The 19,307-nt window shown below is 46.2% G+C and overlaps 1 protein-coding gene across 2 annotated transcripts; it reads right to left on the bottom strand.

Annotated features, from left to right (window-relative positions):
• Nucleotides 1-11,814: 11,814 nt before the first annotated feature.
• NHLH2 (nescient helix-loop-helix 2) lies at nucleotides 11,815-16,462 on the bottom strand. Of its 2 annotated transcripts, XM_032681023.1 has the most exons (2): nucleotides 15,157-16,462; nucleotides 11,815-13,258 (listed from the first exon to the last, which is right to left on the bottom strand). In XM_032681023.1, the coding sequence occupies exon 2, from the start codon at nucleotides 13,236-13,238 to the stop codon at nucleotides 12,798-12,800; it is 441 nt and encodes a 146-aa protein (XP_032536914.1). In that variant the 5' UTR covers nucleotides 13,239-13,258; nucleotides 15,157-16,462; the 3' UTR covers nucleotides 11,815-12,797. The 2 variants fall into 2 exon arrangements, with proteins under 2 accessions (XP_032536914.1, XP_032536913.1); XM_032681022.1 differs by lacking the exon at nucleotides 15,157-16,462 and having other exon boundaries at nucleotides 11,815-14,454.
• Between the last annotated feature and the right edge of the window lie 2,845 nt (nucleotides 16,463-19,307).

Genomic DNA, 19,307 nt, shown 5'->3' with positions numbered 1-19,307 from the left:
TCTTCCTTTAGTTCCTGATGTGAAACAAATAAACTAAAGGGAATATTTTTCACTCCAGGCCATCAGAGACATTTTTTATTATCCTCAAATATATTACCTGAACATGATGTATCAGCAGGCTTCCAGTACAAGGGTTTAGAAAAACAGAAAGTTTGTTGGTATGTGTTCAACACCCTTCCTAGGAAACATCCCTTCCTTTGACTGTCATTCAGGTTGTGTTTTGTATTTACCCTCCCAGGAAAATAACAGCAAGGTTGGTGATATGAAGATACTTAGGTCTGCAGAGGTGGTATTTGGATATGGGAAAGAACAGATTAATTACGTGACTGATGGCTCAGAGTGACTTTGGAAAAAGCTGGAGTTTCCAGAAGAACAAGTAAAACTGTCTGTTTCTTATGACGGAAATGATGTGCCTGAAAGAGAAGTTAATACAGCCAGGTAGGCAAGAAAAATATGTTCAAAGGGTTACATCAAAGGTATTCAGGAACTGAGAAAATCAAAGAGAAGAGCCAAAGGAGTTTCATGCTGGCATCAGAAGGTCAGTGGCATCAAGGAAGCTGATGAAGCTTGTCAAATATCTAGACATAAGTAGCAGAAATACTAGGGTTACCATGAGTGAAATAGTAAGGTTACTGTGAATGAAATACGAACAGAAATAAAGGTCTATGCAAAATCACCAGGAGAAAAAAATCATCATCATCATGGCTGGGCTTCGCGAACGAAGATTTAGGAAGGCTCTATCCACATTTGTTACAAGCACGCTGGTGGCTAATGAGGCCAATACGAGATAGACATGTCCGATTGCAAAAGGCACAGCAGAAAGACTCCTTAGGTGGTATATTCAGCAAGACGCGGTTCTTTCTGTATTGTCTTTTCTCCTCGAGAGTGATCCTGCGTGCGTTCTCAAGGGAAACGGCAGCGTTATAGACGGTGTGTCTCCAGGCCTCCCAATTTGAGGCCAGAGTAGACCAGTTATGGTGATCAATATGGCCAAGGCTGAGATGTTGTTTCAGGGAGTCCTTGTAAGGAGAAAAAAAAAAATAGAGCAAGTGTTTAAAGGCTGGTCTGTATTGGACATGAATTGTAGACATTGAGGAAGACACTGTTTGTGTCAGGCCTGGACTTCAAGAGGGCCCCAGCACAGACAGCTCCTCAGCAGATATGGCCTCTGATAAACAGGAGGATGGCAGCAAGGTTGCAGCACATTGAATGTGCTATTGATCTTCCTATTATCCCAAAAGAAAGGCAGGTAAATAACCCTGAGAAATCAGAGGTGTTGTGCACCAGCTGTACCTAGGGTTTATGGAGGCTGAAGTGAAAAAGTCTCTGAAAAAAACCCCTTCCTGTAGATACTGCTGACTCTGAAAAGGTATAAAGGACCCATTCCAAAACCTGCAATCATGGGGATTCCATACGCATGGAAGCAATTCTTCCAGCAATTTCTTGGATACAATATACCTGACACCAAAATATCTGTACTGCACAATCTACTGGATTGATTACTGAAGTACTTATTGCAGAAAGACACAGACCCAGATTCAGACAGATGCTTAGCACTGTTACAGTTCAGAGTGGTATCACATCAGCGTGGGTAGTCACATGGTCAATGGAAAACTGAAGAATGAGAAAAACTCTGACAAAAACACTGGGAATCTGAGTCCCCGACAACTCTAACACAGGAAAAGCCAAGATGAAACAAGTAATATTTAATTTATGGACCCAGGAGTTGCTATTACGCTTCCTTATGGTAGGAGGTAAAGTTGCAAATGATGAGATTAGCCCTGCCACCATGGAAGACTGTTGTCAAATAGACTTGCCAGGTAGATACATACAGTGAAGAAAAAAGGAACACCTTCTCACAATATGAGTAAAAATGAAGCTGGAATGAGGAAGCTATCTGTTTTGGAAGGGCCTCAAATAAAGACAGCAGTATCATGATACGACAGTTGACACAACGTGACTGCAACAAGCAGACTTACTGCTACCTACCAGCCATGCTGCTGCTCTCTCAAAGGAGACATTAAGACACAAGAGACTCAGCATTGTTGGACCACCTAAGCCAGATGCTCAGTGGATATTTCTGCTTTTTGTAGGTATTTATTCAAAGTTGTGTGCTGCAGGAATGTCAAGCAGGAATCCTGTTATATGGTGAAGCACATCAGTAACTGGCTTTTGTGACAAGCAGGCAAGAACAGCTGTGGTGCAGTGCCTACAAAGACTCAGGTTGTACTCACTCTAGGAGACAAGGATGGTAACCTACTTGCTTCTGAGTACTTGCTGAAGGGTGCAACCTTTTACTCACACTCCATAATTAGAGTTTCTGCTCTCATAATGTAGTAGCCAGCAATAAGGCAAGGCTAATCCACAGCTCTGGATCAAAATAGCCTGGGATGTTGATCTGACTGAAAGCTGGTTCCTAGTTTGGTGGATGGATCTAACAATGCCTTAACAGACTGGCTAACTGCAGATGGGCATGCACAGGCTGCTCAGCTCCCTTTTTCATCTTTTTCAGATGTCACTGCTAGGAAGAGTGATTAAATCCCCATGTGACTACTCTCAAACAGTAACAGCAGGTCTTGTTTCTCCAGAGGCACGTACCAGAGTGGCTCAGTCACTGCCTGGCACTGAGCGAGCACCTGTGTTAGCCAAGGGTTTTTATCCTTCCCATGGTGGGATGAAGTTAGATGGGACTGGTCAGCTTCACAGGCAGGGTGGGACTGGGCAGGTTGCAAATTTTCTCGCTGTGTGGGTCAGGTCCTTATACTGCTGACAGAGCATTTGCAGTCTAAACACGTAACGGGTGGAAAAGGGAAGCATATGTTGTCTCCCAGGAGGATGTGAGACATAGAGAAATACCAGACTGGCTGTGAGATTCAGAGATTTAGAGAAATGGCTTTGCTGGTGTCAGTCAAGCCAGAAGCTGCAACTCTTAGAGAAACTTAAGGAACCACCATACAAAGGAAGAAGGAGCCAATCTGGTATGGACACTTCTCTGAGTGTGACAGTGTTATAACTTTCACATGACAAAAATTCCCCTGCTGAAGATGCTATTGTTTTGAATGCAATTATCATCTTTTACAAGGTTCTCCAATCCACCTAATCATCTTTATCTTAATGTGCTTTTCCTTTCTACATTGTAACGTAAAATCCATTTCCTTTCAATTTACTCCAGATCTATCTGCATCCAGATTACTGTAACTTGGACACATGGTAATTAAATGCGGTTTGTCTGAGTAGAAAGGCAATGAATGCTATTACAGCTTGTTTATGCTAGCAAGCAACACAGGTTTCTCTGTGCCATCCCACCAGTGTGGCTTAACCCTACCCTAGAGAGACTGTGTGTTAGGCCATGCACAAGCTGCACCATGCATTTAGGCTTTGGTTCATCTAATGTAATTGGTGATGAATGCTCCTCGGATTTCAGATTTTGAGATTTCAAAATATTCATCTCACTAGAATCTGCCTCAGTAGTTCATATTGTGTTGGCCTTCACCTGAACCTCTATTTCTGGTGAAAATATTTAAGTGACTACTCACAACATCTGCATGTTTAGAAATGATACAAGGGGACTTTTTGGTTACAAAGCAGTGTTGTGCTAGAATCCCTGTGAGACTAACAGGATTTGACCCTAGCCTTGGCCCCTTATAACACTATGCACTCTGGGAGCTTGTAAACATGTACTCTGAATCCTCTTTCATGTAGTACTTTCGTCTTTTGGATGTTGCTGAGAAGCAAATTGTGTGGTATCAAGAGTCCTGGATGTCTTAAAATGATACAGAGGAGGTATTGTCAGCATCTGGAGGTCAAGCATATAAACACACCATTGAGAGCTGCTTTAAGAATGATTCAAGAAAAGGTCAAGTGAGGTAAATTCACCTTTACAGAGTAAGGTTAAAATCTTGGATACTGTAACAGGGCAAATGCAGTAGGAAAGTCTTGCGCTGATTTACTTTGCACATTGTCTGAAGATACTTCACAGGTCAAGAAATCTGTGAGGTCTTCTCGAAGAATCCTTTGGCACTGCTGAGCCTTGTGCAGGGAACACTGAACTGCAAGAGACAGGGGGGCTGCTCTGAAGTTTTTAAAGACACTTTATTTGAAAGCAATGCTTTCTCTGATGGAGTCTGAACTAAAGACTGTAGCCTTTGAGACTATCATATGCCTACGTACAGGAAAGTGATTTTTGTATTTAAAGGTAATTTCTAAATCTCTGGATCCTTTTTGTGTTCTGTATCCCTGTCAAGAAAACAGGAGTGAGTGTTGCCAAATCACTTTTGAAGACTCTACACCTAGCTGATCAGCAAGACCTGGCTCATACAGGAGGTGGCCTCTGGACACAAAATATAGGCTGCTCTGTGCTAGGATTGTCTGAATAACTACATATGGTGTCTGAGACTGCTTGTTTGTCTGAGACATCTTTGAATACCTGAAAAGCCCCAATCAGATGAGCTTAGAAGACGATCATCCATTCCCCTCATAGTTCTGTACACCACTCTTCTCACTCCTCCTGTGTTACCATTTAACCTCCCCTTACTTTTCTGTGTTTCTTTCTCCTTTTTGAAGCTTGAATCTAAAGTATGTCAAAATTTGGTAGGTTTCGCTAACCACAATGGCTGAACCTAAACTCTTGAGTGTCTCAGCTGTCCTTTCTTCTTTTGAACACCTTGCTAGATCCATTTTATTTTAACGTCTCCTGAGCTTATGTTTTCTTGGGGCAATCCAAGAAAGGTAAGAACTTGTGACCTTGATTAATATGACCTACCTGTTCAGAAGGCAGTCCTGTCAAAATAAAAATGTCAGGACAAGAAGACTGGGACCAAATTCAAGGCAGGAGCCCATACTGTACTTGACCATCCTACCATGATTATCTTCAGGATCCTTCTTAGGATTGTTATTCTGCTGACAATCATAAATAACTCCTTTGAGATGAGTGGAACTGCCGTTGTTTTATCTTTATGTGTCTGACAACAAACTCCAACCCTTTGACTTTCAGGAAAACCACATTTGTTATGCTTATTGCCCCAGGGAACAAGTCCTCCTCCCTCCCTATCTAAAAGATGGTATTTATCTTGTCACATTGGCCCACTGAGGACTCACCATACAGTCAGCTTTTGTGTTCAGGTTCGAAGAGACCAAAGCTTGAAAGATGTTGGCATCTGTCAAATATCTACTTCCTTCAGATCATGAAGATGTACACAGAGGCAGATTGAACATTCACCTATCCCAGCATCCCAGTTCAAATGGGAGCCAAAAGCAGATGCCTGGGGAATATCACAATAGTAGAGGTATATATGACACTTCCTGCTAGAAGTCTGCTGCCCTTCAGCCATTTACGGCTTGAGGAGACCCTGAGTTGGAAGCAACTTTTACACATTTAAAAATCCTCAGCAGACTTCTCTTCTGTGAGCTTCTGTCCTTGAACTTGTACAACATTTTTGCTTTCACAACATCCTGAGGAAGGAGCTCCACAGCTTTACTGCACATGGTGTGATGAGACACCTCCTTTTGTTTGTTTTGAACCTGGCATCCAACAGTTTCATTTGACGCCTCCTGGTATCACATTATATTGGAAGAGACAGGGAACAACTGATCCCTTTCCACCCTCCCCTTCTTAACTGGGATATGATGGCTTTCTGTAAAATCACTGTTGGCTCGTTCCTTTTCACTTAGTCATTTGCTGTATGGAAGCTAATCCATGCTTTAGGTTACCCTTGCTCCCGTTCTCAGTGCTTTTGGAATTTTGCTATATTCTTACTGAGACTGGAGAACCAGAGCTGCACATGGAATTGAGGATACAGACTTACTTTATTTTTATGCAATGGCATAATGATGTTCTCTGTCTTGTTCTCTACCTGTTCTGTTCTCTCAACAATGATAATAATACCTTGCATTTCATTTTCTTTTTCGGTGACACAACAAAGCTGATGTTAGCATGAAGCAATATATCATAACTACAAGATCTTGCTTTTATATTTGGTTCAGGATCTATCAGTTATATGTGAAGTTAGAAATGTTCTCCTGTGTGCATCACCTTATCACTTTATTTAGATTGAATTTCTTGTGCTATTTTATCAGTCTCATCTAGTCCTTATGCAATTTTTCATGGTCAGCCCTTTTCTTTATTACTTCAAATAACAAAAGTCCAGTACAGGTTTGTGGTTCTATCCTATAGGAATAATTTCTGGGATAGTCTTGAAGCCTATCTTAAATATTGAAATTGCTTAAATGGCCAGAAGACCCTTGATGTTGGGAATATTGAGTCTGAGATGTGGGAAAGAGTTGTTTTTGAATGCTGTGATTGCACACAGGCAAATTCTGCTGTCTCCTGCTCTGCTCTGTTCTGCATTTCTTTTCTTTCTTTCTTTGTGTTTATCTTGTCTGCGAGTCCTTGCTGAGCTCTAGCCCTGGGGTTTGCAAATCTTTCTGCCACTTCTATGCACAGAATCGTTTTGAGCAAGGAGACAGAGGATTTCTCTGGAGGATAAATGTTATATGACAAACCCCTTGCCTTTTGGTCCTTGAAAAAATGTTACTGTGCTAGTCCATCCCTCTGGTCATGATTAAAGTTGTGGTGATCTCTCCTGAGTAATTTTGAATGTCTAGTTAACGACTCCTTCCAGTTCCCTTCCTGCCTGGTGCCTGTCTGTTCCTGGGCTGAATTTGCTTCTAACCCCTGAGCAAGCTGCTACTTCTGACTTGCCAGAGCACATTCTCCCCATTCACCCATACCTGCAGCTCTCCCCAGCCACTCATATCCTTCTCCTTCCTCACAATTCCTGCTGCCATCTTTTCCCGTGTTTGCTGCCTGCCTTCTCAGGTGCTTTTCTTTCCTCATTGCTCCCTCTGTGTGTTCCCCAGATTCACATGTACACCCCACCACCCTCATGCAAAATCCTTCATGCTGCGCCCAGTCTCTGCCTGATGTGGACCCTCCACCTATGTGACCTGGCTTCTTCTGCCTTTCTCTCTTTCACTCCACACTGCTTTTGCTTTGATTTAAGCACTTCTAATGACACCTTTTTTTCATCCCTTCTTCCAGATCTCCTCTGAATTCTCCGCAGAGAAGCTTTTTCTTCTCTGATCATCTTCATGTTTCAGTGAGGAACAGCAGAACAACTGTCACCTGTTGCTTTCCAAGTGACTCTGTGCCCCAACACTCCGAGAGCTATCATTCCACACCCCCATGTGTGTGTGCATGCTTGTGTTTTTGGGAGAAAAAAAGCATCAAAAACAAGCGGGGGGGAGGGGTGGGGTGGTGGATGGGGATCCTGTATTAATTTGCTAAGAATGCATTAAGCAAATGGGTGGGTGAGAGGTGTAGCTTCTGTAACATCACCTGCTCTCTCAGGTCAATTGGGTAGAAGCCTGCACAGATTAGAAGCAAGACACCAGCCCTGTCACTGTGCCCCTGAGCTGCAGCACCAAGAAGCTCCCTGTGGGAGCAAAAACTGGCTGCACTGCAGGGGATGGGCTGCTGGTGGTGGCAAAGGAGCAGGACTTCTGCGCAGTCGTTCCACTCTCAGGGACCTTGAAGGGCAGGTTGGCTGTGGGGAGGCCAGAAGGAGCAGCTGGAGGGAGGGGAGCAGGACCTGCTGACAGAATTGGGCCATGAGGACTTGGTGGAGAGAAGTGGTGAGCAGAGAAGCCTGCTCTGAAGGGACAGAGGAGGTGGCATCAAAGAGCACTGCAGTGAGCTGAGAAAAAAGCTGCATTAGCTGGCCCAACTTTGTGACTGTGCTTGTGTGTCTGAAAGGGGACGAAGTCTGAGCTCTCTTTCATTTTAAGTCTGAGTTATTCCAGCCCAGTGACTCAATTTATTTCTGTCTTTGCTCCTAACATTTCTCTTTCAGGTGGCTGCTGCCTGGTTTTGGGTGGGGCTGTGGGCTGGGGCAACTCGTGTTTTCAAGCTCTTATCGCCATCAGTATGATGTTCTGCTTTTCTTTTCTGTCATACTGCAACCCGCTCCCCTCCCCTTCTTCCCCTCCCTCTGCCGGCTCCCAGAGGAGGTGACAGACGGTCCTGTAATTTGGTTCCATTCGCTCGACTGGAGCAACACCTGCCCCCCTCTCTGGGGACAGGAGGGTCTCATCCCAAACCGTGCAAGGAGCCAAAGATGAATCTGAAGCTCACATGCAAATAGAGCCCAGGATAAAACAACACGGCCATTCTGGGCAGGAAAGGCAAAATCCGTCACCAGGGGAAGAGGCAGGAAAAACGAAATCGGCTCTGAAGAAATAAATAAGAAGCACCGGGAGATTGCCTTTTCCTTTTGGGTAGGTTGCTACTGCGCTTATTGATCTGTCCCACCCTGGAGAATAAACTGAGAGTACTGAAAAATAATGGCTAATATCAGAACACATCTATTCACCCTAAAAGAACTGGGTTAATTGGGTTACAGGATGGCTAGATGGATAGATATGTGAATAGATAGATAAAATGTTGCTGGTATTTCTTCACAGCTATATAATGGAAAAGGTCCATTTCTTTGTTGAGTTTCATATACCACATCCTCTTCAGCTCTCTACCCCCCCACACCTCTCTCTCATACATACGCACATATTCTTTGCTAGAAATACAGCAAATATATCAAATCACATCCAAGACCCTCAGAACTTATCTGCTGTTAAGTGTCAGTGGTAATATCCTATCTCACTCACCCACTTTTTAACACAAGAAATAAGACACTACTCTGTGGCTGGGGAGTAGTGTGATCCTGAATGCACAGGGTACCATGCACTTTGCTGGTGAGTCACTGTCTGTGGCTAGAAAGTCTTCTTTTTATATGTGCATATGTAATAGCAGCATAAATGCAAGCCCGTATTTTGGAATATTTTGTGCTTTAGGTGTTTTAATCTCTTAGGAAAGTGTATGATACTCAGATGCAGCCCTCCTTAGCTGTACGGTCCTATGGAAATCAGTATGTTCATTTGTAGGAGTTATTTTTGGCTTACTGTCTGTCCTCATTTGCTGTATCAGGATCAGGATCTGTTTCCAGGGTTCAGATGAATGCATTAGATGCCTTAATAATACCAACGTGAATGTGTATTTTGCCCCATGTCCCTGTGAGTCCATATAGGTCTGAAAATGTGTCTTAATAGGTGTTATCACCTCGTGTTAAGGGTGCACTAGATATCCCTTGTACTGGGATGTTCTAGATCTATCTATTGGAAGTACTTGTTCTCTGTGAATGCTGGAGGTTTCCATGCAATGTTTTATGTATTGGATTGAGTCAGGCCTAAAGTACCTCTGTTAGAGGTACCTCTGTTAGAGGTAGCTAAAGGTCCAGAGGTAGTGCTCTGCCTTCTCTGTCTTTGAGTGCACTTTCGTGGTTTGTAGGATGACCTCCTCTCTAGTTGTGAAAGAAAGGTATCTGAATGTAATTTAAAAAATAGGAAATGTTAACTGTGTCTCTTCCCTGCCAGTTGTTGGATTGGCCACACATGATACAAACTTCCACTGAACAGTTCCACCCCATTCCTCCTATTGTCATTCAAGTTTATTCATTCCTTTATTGATGAGAGAACCATAGATATAGGCAAAGTAACTTTGATTATATAATTAGACTTCATTGCCATCTAACTCAGACTTGTAGTGAGGTGGAGTTAAAGTTGTTTACCCATTCTTCATAAATCCAGACTTTTGAACACTTAGCCATGCAGCTTTTGAATTATATTGGCCTTCTGTCATGTACATACTACTCAGCTCTCTCCCAAGAATAAACAAAAGGGGTGGAATGGCAAAGCAAAACCTACATTCTGTTTTCAACACTTATCAACTGCTAGATGACAAAGAATTTCCTTCTTGGTGCCAGCAGGAAAAAAAGAAGTGGTTGGGGTGGTGTTATGGTGGTGAGAGGATATAAACAAGGTGGTGAAAGTATGAAAGTGAAACAGGACTTGTAGGGAGAAGCAATGTCTTCCATCATATCAACCTTAGGAAGAAAAGGACATATCTTCAGGTCAGGTGCCCTGACCCTTCTGCAGGTTAAACTTCAGCCTTGATCCTGTGGATACCACCAAAAGCAAAGCCCTTCCTGCCCTCTCTCTGAGTGCAAGCGGGCTCTCTGTTGTTTCAGGGGGTGGTAGAAATGTAACAACCCACAAGATTTTCTTACTTCCAAATCTGAGCTGTTCCAACACATCTCCACATTGCACACTTCTGTGCTCACAACTCTGGGGTCTCACTGGCTTCTCACTTGGGCATCCCATGGCTGGGATCTTGAGACCCTGGGCTAGTAAGTGCTTCTTGATCCACAACACCTTCACTGCATGGACCTTGCTTGAGCATTATCTCAGCCCATGCCCTGACACGTGTGCAAGACCCCCAGAGGGGGAAGTGAGGTCAGGGGTAATGTGGGGTTCACACCTACTTATCCCACAACCAGTGTGCTTGAATCAACTGCTAGTGACTGCACCCACCATATTTCAGAGTCAGGTATTGCAGAGCACTCTCTTCCCTAAAACATGCATTCCTCACTGTCAAGAAGGAAATAATATGGTCATCTTTTTATTAACTAAATCCTCACAAATGCTGGTAGCATGAAGGCTTGCTGGATAGCAGGATTTATAATATTGCTCGGGCAATTGCCATCAAACTCTACACAGTGCCAGATATCGACCCTAAGAAACAAGCCTGTCCCAAAGGAAACCAGCTCCAAAGTTGATGGAGTTATTTCAGCCCCAAAAGATTCAGGACTCGAAAACTGTGCATTGAACTACCAAACCAATGTGTGCTCCTTTGGGACGTTGCAAGCGTGCCACTTGGTAGAAAGCAGAATTAGCAGCGTCTCTGACAGGTTTTCTGCATGGAGCTTTTCAATTGGTCAAGACCACACTTAATTAAACTGCTGTGCAAAGTGTCAGCCATAAAAATAGGATGGGGGGAGGGTAAAGTGAGTAACAATGGATGATGCAGCCACCAGAGTCAATGGCAATATTCAAATTATAGGTAAAATTAACCTCTCGTGGAAAACAAGAAAAGGATTTAATAAATGGGATGGTATACAGGTCTCACTTTACTCAGGTAATAATAACCTGTCTGCCATTGAGTCTGTATCTGTTCTGTGTTTCAGATGAAAAGATTTGGCAGTGAAGCCTTATATGAAAAGGTATGGTTGAGGTTTCTAAAGTAGGGAAAGGGCTCAAGATTTTTCCTTGGTTTCAGTAGAATTAGACCTGGCCAGAGAGGGATTAAAGGTGAATTTAAACAAGAGCAAGAAAATCCAGTGCATTCAGGCAGGATGAAACATGTACATTTGGGTGGCAAAGTCAGACATATCAAAGAGCAAGGCGGCGAAACAGGTGCTTGCGAGCATCAGATTGGATTGTACAGCCTGAACTTTGAAATGTATGACCAGATGCCAGTCAAGATGTGACCGGGAAAAAGTGACAGCAAGGGTCCTGTGTCTCCTCTGCATTTCGGGCAGGGCAGGCAGCTGAGAGTGGCTGGAGCAAGGGAGCTGTGGGGGAAGGACTGCAGTCCAGTCTCCCTAGGAAGAGGCAGGTAACCTGTTGAAGCTTTCCCATGCACGACTTGAGAAGCCTGTGCAATCCTTATTCATAAGGGCACCACATCTCTGTCTTACAGAAAGACCAACGGGAAAAATAATTAGGAAAAAACAGCTTTTATTTGATACTTTTATTTATATGCAAAACAGCTCACCATTCATGAGAGATATGAAAAACGCATCAGATAGAAACCAGATTTATCTATTTTCACTACAAAATATTGCATTATATAAAGCAACAGAGACACACAAAAAAACCCTGAAAAAGACTAAAATCTTTGGATAGCAGATGTGTTTTTTCTTTTTCTCTTTTGTCCCTAGAATGCGCTTCTTGTTTTAAGAGATTCACAGCAAAGAACATGAAACATTTTCAGGTTATAGATTTTTTTTTTGGTTGTCACAAAGGAAAGCAGTCCTGGATTTACTTTTCTTTCTTTTTTTTTTCTTTTTTTTTTAGGAAAAAAATGTCCTTTCCTAAAAATATATCACACACATACACGCCCACGCTCACTCCCACACACATGCATGTATACACACACACACATATACACTCACAAAGAAACTACTTCCCTTATAAGCAATTTGCAAAGTACTTTTCAGACAGAACTATAGATCAGAATAACAACAAATCTTTTAAAAAAACTCTTCTAGTTAAGTGCTAGTGGTTGTCAATCCCACACAAGAAAAGAAAGAAAAAAGGTCAAGAACAAATGCCTTGATATATATAAAATATACTTATAAACAGGAGGGGAGGGGAGGTTTGTGGTACACAAGTGCAATATAATTGGAGGGAAAAAAATAAATTAAAAAAGAAAAGAAAATGACCACTGTATTGATCCCAACAAACACTCATAAAGTCAAACATAATATTCCACAGAAGAAAGTGTAAACACCCGACTATAGAAACCAATTGGCACGAAGTATCCAAAGTAAAATTGCCACCACTCTGAAAAATAAATAAATCTTGAAAAAAATAAATTGTCAACTCCTTCTACCATAAATAAAAAATAGTTATTTTTAACTGCACCCATGGGTCACACGTTTAAGGTCACAAGTAGATGTTTTTGGATATATATAAAGGGGCACTTGACAGCCTGAAGAAACAATCCGGTTTTACACTTCTCTTCGAAAAGCGGGCTTTCGGCCGGGCGGGAGCCCCCCCGGGGAGGGAGGGCAGGCAGTGGGGACCCCCCCGCCCCGCCGCCCGCCCCGGGGAAGGCGCTGCCCGCCGCGGCCGGAGCCGGGGCGGCGGGCGGGGGGTGTCCCGGGGCTCCGGGCGCCCGCCGGGCGCTACACGTCCAGCACGTGGTTGAGATAGGAGATGTAGCAGATGGCGAGGCGCAGGATCTCGATCTTGGAGAGCTTCTTGTCGGGGGGCAGGGTGGGCAGCAGCTTGCGCAGCTCGGCGAAGGCCAGGTTGAAGGCCTCCACGCGGATCCGCTCACGCGTGGCGTGGGCAGAGCGGTACTTGGCCGTGGCGCGGCGCCGCCGCCGCTTCTCCTCCCGGCTCAGCGGCGGAGGGTGCAGCCCCGGCCGGCCCCCGCCCCGGCCCTCCCCGCCGCCACCCCCTCCGCCGCCCCGGCCCTCGCCGCCGCCGCCGCCCTCGGCGGGCTCCGGGTCGGACACGCAGCAGCTGAGAGCCTGGGCGTCCGCGCCGCCCAGAGACTCCGGGTCGGAGGGCGCCGAGGAGGGGTGATCAGAGTCGGCGGCTTGGTCCGGGCTAAGCATCATCTTGGAGGGGGCGGAGGAGCCTTCCCGAGACAGAGAAAGCGGAGAGAGCGGGTCAGGACACCGGGGATACAGGGGCAAGGCACGGGGCAGGGACACGGGCACGGGCACAAGGGACATGCCGGTCCCCGCGCCTTGCCCCCGGCGCCGGTACCGCCTTAGGGAGAGCCGGGCCGGCAGCGGGAGGGCGGGTCGCGGCTCCTTCAAGGAGTACTAATGGGAGGAATATCGGGGTAAACGATGCCCCCTCATTTAACCATTCCCTTTCTAGAGTCTGACGGCAGCTTCAGCGGAATATACTCCCTGCCGTTATTCCGGGTGCTTGCTTGGGTGTAGGAACAGGCCCGGAGTGCAATAATAGAATATATATTTTTTTCAAACAAGCTAATATCCAGTGGCTCAATATTGTGTCGATTTCCCGTCCCCCACCCCGAATTTTAAGAGTCTTTCCTGGCCTACCAATTTCTGCTTAACCATTTCTCTTTCGATAACACTCTACGGGATCCAGGCTACAGACATGATCCTTTTAAATACACAGATCAAGGTTCCTCATGCATAACAAGGCCAGTGGGGAGATTTATTTCCCCAGTCCCTACGGGATCTGATGTATTTGCTGGGCTGTCCCCTCCGCTCTTTTCTTTGGACTCCTGTTTTCTTTTTTTTTTTTTTTACTTTTCCTGCTGCTAATTGTGCATATAGCGATTTGCCAGTTACCAAATGGGGATGTTGGGAGAGTCTCGTTTTTCTAAGCGTGGGATTCAAAAAGAAAGAAAACCCCAAAGCTGCGGCAGAACTTTTCCATCCTTTTAAATTTTCCCTCCTCTCCCCTCCCTGCGCGAAAAGGGGGGGAGGCTAAATAAATAAATAAATAAATAAACGCGAACGTGCCTTTCAAAAGAAAATTGAATCGTATCTTCTTGCGGCCTCACAGAGCACCATCTGTCATGTAGACAGCAATACAAATCCGAGCGCGTCCGTGGACATGCCGGCATGTAATAAAACAATACATCAGGCAACTAGTGAATAACCTTGGACACAAATGTGTGTGTGCGTGTGTATGTGTGCGTGTGTGTTTACGGCTGGGGTGTCGAGTGAGGTGGGGAGCGAGACCGAGGGAGGAGGGAACATCGCGTCCTCCCTTCCCCCGAGTTCAGACTGTCAAGTATTTCCACATAAAGTTTCCAGGGAAAGTCCCACTCGGGCAGCAGACCCGGTTGGGAAAAATATAATAATAATAATAATAATAATAATAATAATAATAATAGGGGCAGGAGGAATTCTTCCCAGGTAGGGCTAGAACCAAGCCTCCCCCCACGGGACGAGAAGCGGGACACGCGTGGCGGACCAGCGGGGCTCCAACGGGGGCCGGGGCTCGGCACTCCCCGGGGTGCGCAGGGGGCCAGGACTGGGGAGGGCGAGAGGAGAGCGTTTCCTTCCCTGGGAAAGGGCCGCCTCTTGCCAGGGCCGTCGGAAACGCTTCCTCTTCGATTTTTAATAAGGAGCGTTAATCAGGCCCACAAGGCAGGGGTAGGGAAAAATCCCAGCTAGCGCGCAGGTCAGGTATCAGCGATCTCGTGGGGCAAAAAGATGCATAAGAAAGGTTTAAAATCACCTTTCAGCTGGGATTCAAGCGAGGGGGCTCATGCGAAAGCACACTAGAGAGGGAGGATTTGCAGCGCGGTTGTACGAAAACGGGCAATTAGAGAGGTGCTTCCTGAAGAAAGTTGCTTAGAGGTTTCTCTGCAATGTGAGTTGAATTTTTCTCTTTGGTTTGGGTTTTTGTCCCTATGGCGGGTTTTAGCGAGCTGATCCGGAAAGAGACTTTTTGTCCCCGTCTCTATTTTTTTTTTTTTTTTTGTTATTACAGTAAATCCATCCCCCGTGCTACCTGCAAAAGGGAGATATTATTAAGGCTGCTTACCTCGGTGGAGTCGTTTGGACAGCCTCTCTCTCCAGGTCCCCTCGCCCCCTCGGCGATTCCTTTACAGTTCAAATGACCCTCCGGGAGCGGAGCATGGAAAAATTAAAAAATCAAAATCAAATCAAATTAATTACGAGCGGAAAAGTGTCCTGCTCGGATGGGTAAAGGCAGATCTCATCCCTCGCCGCGGCCTCCAGCGCTCCAGAGATAGGAGATGTTATCGCCGTGTTTGTTTGCGGAGTATGAATAACAACTTAAGTTACTTACGATGCATCAGGGGAGGAAAAAGCGTTTCCCCCATCAAAGTCCTCCTCCGCCCGTTTATTCGGGGCAGCGGGATGCAGCGCCCCGGCGGCTGCGCCCAGTCGGTTTTACAGGGGGAAAAGTGCCGTCTCCCCCGCTTTTCTTCCTCCTCTTCCGCGGTCGCGATAAATAACAAAAGGGATGCTGCGACAGCACCGGCACCGTTCGGGATTATTCCCTGTCTCCCGTCCCCTCGGCCTCTCTTTCCCAGCGGCGGCCGCGCCGCTGCCGGGCCGGGCCGGACGCGGAGCCCGGGGCGCGGAGCCCGGCGCGGCGCTGCCGCTTTGTTCCGCCGCGGCCCGGCGCGCAGGCACGCCGCGGGTCGGGGTAACAATGCGTCGCTCCCTCCTTTCTTCTCTTTTTTCCCTTTTTTTTTTTTTCTTTTTTTTTTTTTTTTTTTTTGATGGGGTTTTAACCTGCGGTTTTGTTAATTCACCGGTCCGGCGGAGAGGGGCAGGAGGAGGGGAGAGACGCCGTCGGAAAATGAATGTTTGGTTTAGTTTTTCTTCTAGTCCTTCAAGAACTGGCGAGGGGAGGAAAAAAAAGGATAAACGAAACCCCCATTCGTCCCTGAGCTTCCTAACTCCTCCTGCATCTTTCGAGTAAGGATAAAGGAAAATATGCGAACGCTGAAAAAGAAAAGCAAAACAAAATAAACGAAAATCTCGGCGCGGGTTCGGAGCGGCTGCGAGAGATAACGGCGGCGCAGGAAAAGGTACGCTCACATGCACAAAAAGAAAGTGTAGTTCCTCCTCCCACCCCTCCCGGAGTGGCAAAGAAGCCGAGGAGGGGTGCGGAAGGTGGCAACGGCGAGACAGATAGACAGACAGAGCGGAGATGCGTGCGGATCCACTTCTCGTACCAAAGGGTTTCGGCTAGAGATGGTCGGAAGAGATAAAGGCTCGGAGAAAAGGGGGCGGCATTTTTTCCCCCTTAAATTGGTATTTAATGGGAAAGCCTATTGGACAGAAACCTGGACACGAGTCACTTAATTGGACTTGACATCTGTCACAGTGTGGGAGTTTTCACAGCCCAAATATTTTCAGCAGATCAGATTCTCGCTGAATCTGTGCCACAAATTATAACAGTCGAGAGCAGCCCATGATATAAACCCTAGCCTCTGGATATACAGTCTCTAGACACGCTCGCTCCCACTGCCGTCGTCTCCCCGCCGACCAAATATCGGATACCCACTGATCTAGAAAAACACCGCTGGCATTTCGCATGTAAGATAATAAATAAGCTTTAAACATCAATTTGCATCATGTACACCAAGCATGTGGAGAATCATCAGACTGTTTTTTTAGTTCATTTGTTTTGGTGGTCCCCACGTCCTGTCTCCCACCCACCCCCAATCCCGATCTGTGGCAGTCATGGACCTGTCAGAGCCGGGGGGGCAGAAAGGCCCCCCTGGTCCCTTTGCCTTCTGCCCTCCCTGCTCCAGTGCACAGACAATGAGGCGAGGGAGCCAGCCATGAGTCTGTGGCTTTTCTGCTCACAAGAGGCTGGATGGAGCCAGGGCCCTGCTCGCCAGAGCCAGGGGATGCCTGTGACCAAAGTGACTCCTCTTGCTGCTGTCTTGCCCCAGTCCCTCCCAGATGGCAGCCCCTTCTCCACTCTGATCCTCATCACCCTCTCTGCAGATCCCTTCAAATGGGGGCCGTAGCCACTTTTCTTGGTGTAATAGTCATCCTCTGTTGGAATTTTTCTGTGACAGGAGCTTGAGCTGGTAGGCACCCTTCAGAGCCCACATAAAGGGGCAGCAGGAGGGTGAGTGAGACAGAGCAGAACTGGTCTTGCTGCTCACCAGCAGCTCAGTGGGTCATTCCAGGTCCCATCAGCAGGATGGGTGGGGGTGAGGAGGCAGGAGAACACTTGCAGGGATCCCTGCAGTTCACTCATATGCAACAGGCTGGGAGATCTCCAAATGGGGAGAGCTTCTGCACTTATTATGATTTACAGGACCTTAACGAGAATGAGTAGCATGCCTGAACAATTTGGGGGGTTTGTCTATTTTTTTGAAAATGGTAGATACCCTAGCAAAGAATACAATCTCCCTGCATGTCACCTGGCCCTCTAGGAAAAGAAATGCCTGAAAGGGGATCCTCATAAACATTTCTCCAAGGGAAATTAAGCAATTTATCTCCCTTACCCTTCCCATAACAAGTCTCCAAGGCAGCAGGAGGCTGTCACTTGTGTAGATGATCTGACCCCACATACTGGCACTGGTTTCATAGATATCCCACTGCTTGTGGAAGCGCTTGGCCAAATTGTCCTTGGCCACAATGGGACTGCCAGGAAGATTCAGATGCAAATCACTGAGGCTGTGACACATCTCCATTAAGCCCATGTTTCTGGTAACTTTCACAGGTGCTCTTTGGAGATCAGGATCTGAGCAGTTCAAGGTCACTGTGCTCCACAGTGCAAGGCCCAAGGTCCCATTCCATCAAATGACCATCCCACATTTCAATGAGAAAACTGTGAAGGAGGCCTTCTTCAGCTCTTATTTGACCACGGCTCAGTTCTGGGGCCACTTCCAGTACTTCTCAAGGTGTAAGTCTGAGGTCTCAGCCCACAGAAGCTGCAGGTGATGGAATAAGTAGCTGGCTACGGCTGCTATAGGTAACAGCCAGGAAGCTGCTAATTCATGTGAGCCAGCCTGCTCTCTGCTACAGATGCTCTCATCATGTGGCTTGCTTTTTACTTTTAATTTCCAGGAAAAGACCAAAGAGTTGCTTTTCAATGCCCTTCAGCTATGATGGACATTTCTGACACCTCATAAAGCACCATTTACTGCCACTGGGATGTGATTCCACCACTGCTCTGCTCCCAGATGGGTTAAATCTAGAGGCTCCCACCTTGGCCTGGGCATGTCTACCCCTGACCTGGGACATCTACCCAAACCTCCTTGTTGTGATACTCCAAATCTTCTCCCATCAGCTGCAAGACTCAGGGTGTAGTCTCTGTATCTTTAGCCTTAAAAAGCCAGTCAGAAATGCTGGAGCTGACAGCCTGTCTCTTGTCTGAGCATACAAAACCCCAAAGTACAGAAACAGAGCCAAAGTCTCCCAGCAGAGAGCTTTCCTGCCTCTCGCCACTCAAGCTGGAGGAAGAAGCTGGTTTCAAGAGCTTAACATTCACAGAGCCAACTGGCCCAGGTGTGGAGGTCACCAGAAACAATCACATATTAAGGATTAAAAGTGCAATTGATGGAAACTAGAAGTTCCACTTTGACAAAGGAGGGATGACTAAAGCTCTTCCTCAAGCTCTTTGTGTCTTTTCCTTAGGAAATAGCTTGCAACAAGTGGAGACCTGCATGTTGGGAATCAGTATGGTCCCAAAGAAAGCTGCATAGATGCAAGGCCACCTTATGATTTGCATCCCCCAATATAGGCATGGCCAGTGCAAGTCTACGGTTGGTCTCTTCACTAAGGAAGTGCCTCACTGGCATCAAGACAAGCTGAGATTCCCAAACTGTATCAAAGATGACCTCAATGGCATGAGTAGCATTGGTTTGGCTTCTCTGTAAAAGGTCAAACTGCAACCTACAAGCTTCACGCGATGAAGAAAAAGTGAATAAGAAAAACAGAGGCCCAACAAGGGTCTCCAGTTTGTACTGACATCCAGGGATATTGTATGGCTGCAGCCTTACTGCAGTCTAAATCCATGACCATGAGCCTTGAAGCACAGATGGACAGCCATCTCATGGAGGAGAAGCCGGGATTATAATTTGCTGTGCTGGAGGGCTGTGAAGGGAGCCATGAGCATCTCTTTCTCTTTACTTGTCTTGAGACAATACTCCCAAGGCTGGAGGTATAGGAGAAGTGAAAGTGGTTTCCTGTGGATGG

This window comes from Chiroxiphia lanceolata, chromosome 2 (genome assembly GCF_009829145.1).
Source record: "Chiroxiphia lanceolata isolate bChiLan1 chromosome 2, bChiLan1.pri, whole genome shotgun sequence".
Classification (NCBI taxonomy): domain Eukaryota; kingdom Metazoa; phylum Chordata; class Aves; order Passeriformes; family Pipridae; genus Chiroxiphia; species Chiroxiphia lanceolata.
Note: the sequence above shows the minus strand (reverse complement) of the source record. Positions and strands in the feature narration are given on the sequence as shown.

What these genes read in the sequence shown, in the direction of transcription:
- NHLH2 (XM_032681022.1), bottom strand. Translation starts at nt 13,355, where the DNA reads ATGTCCCTTGTGCCCGTGCCCGTGTCCCTGCCCCGTGCCTTGCCCCTG.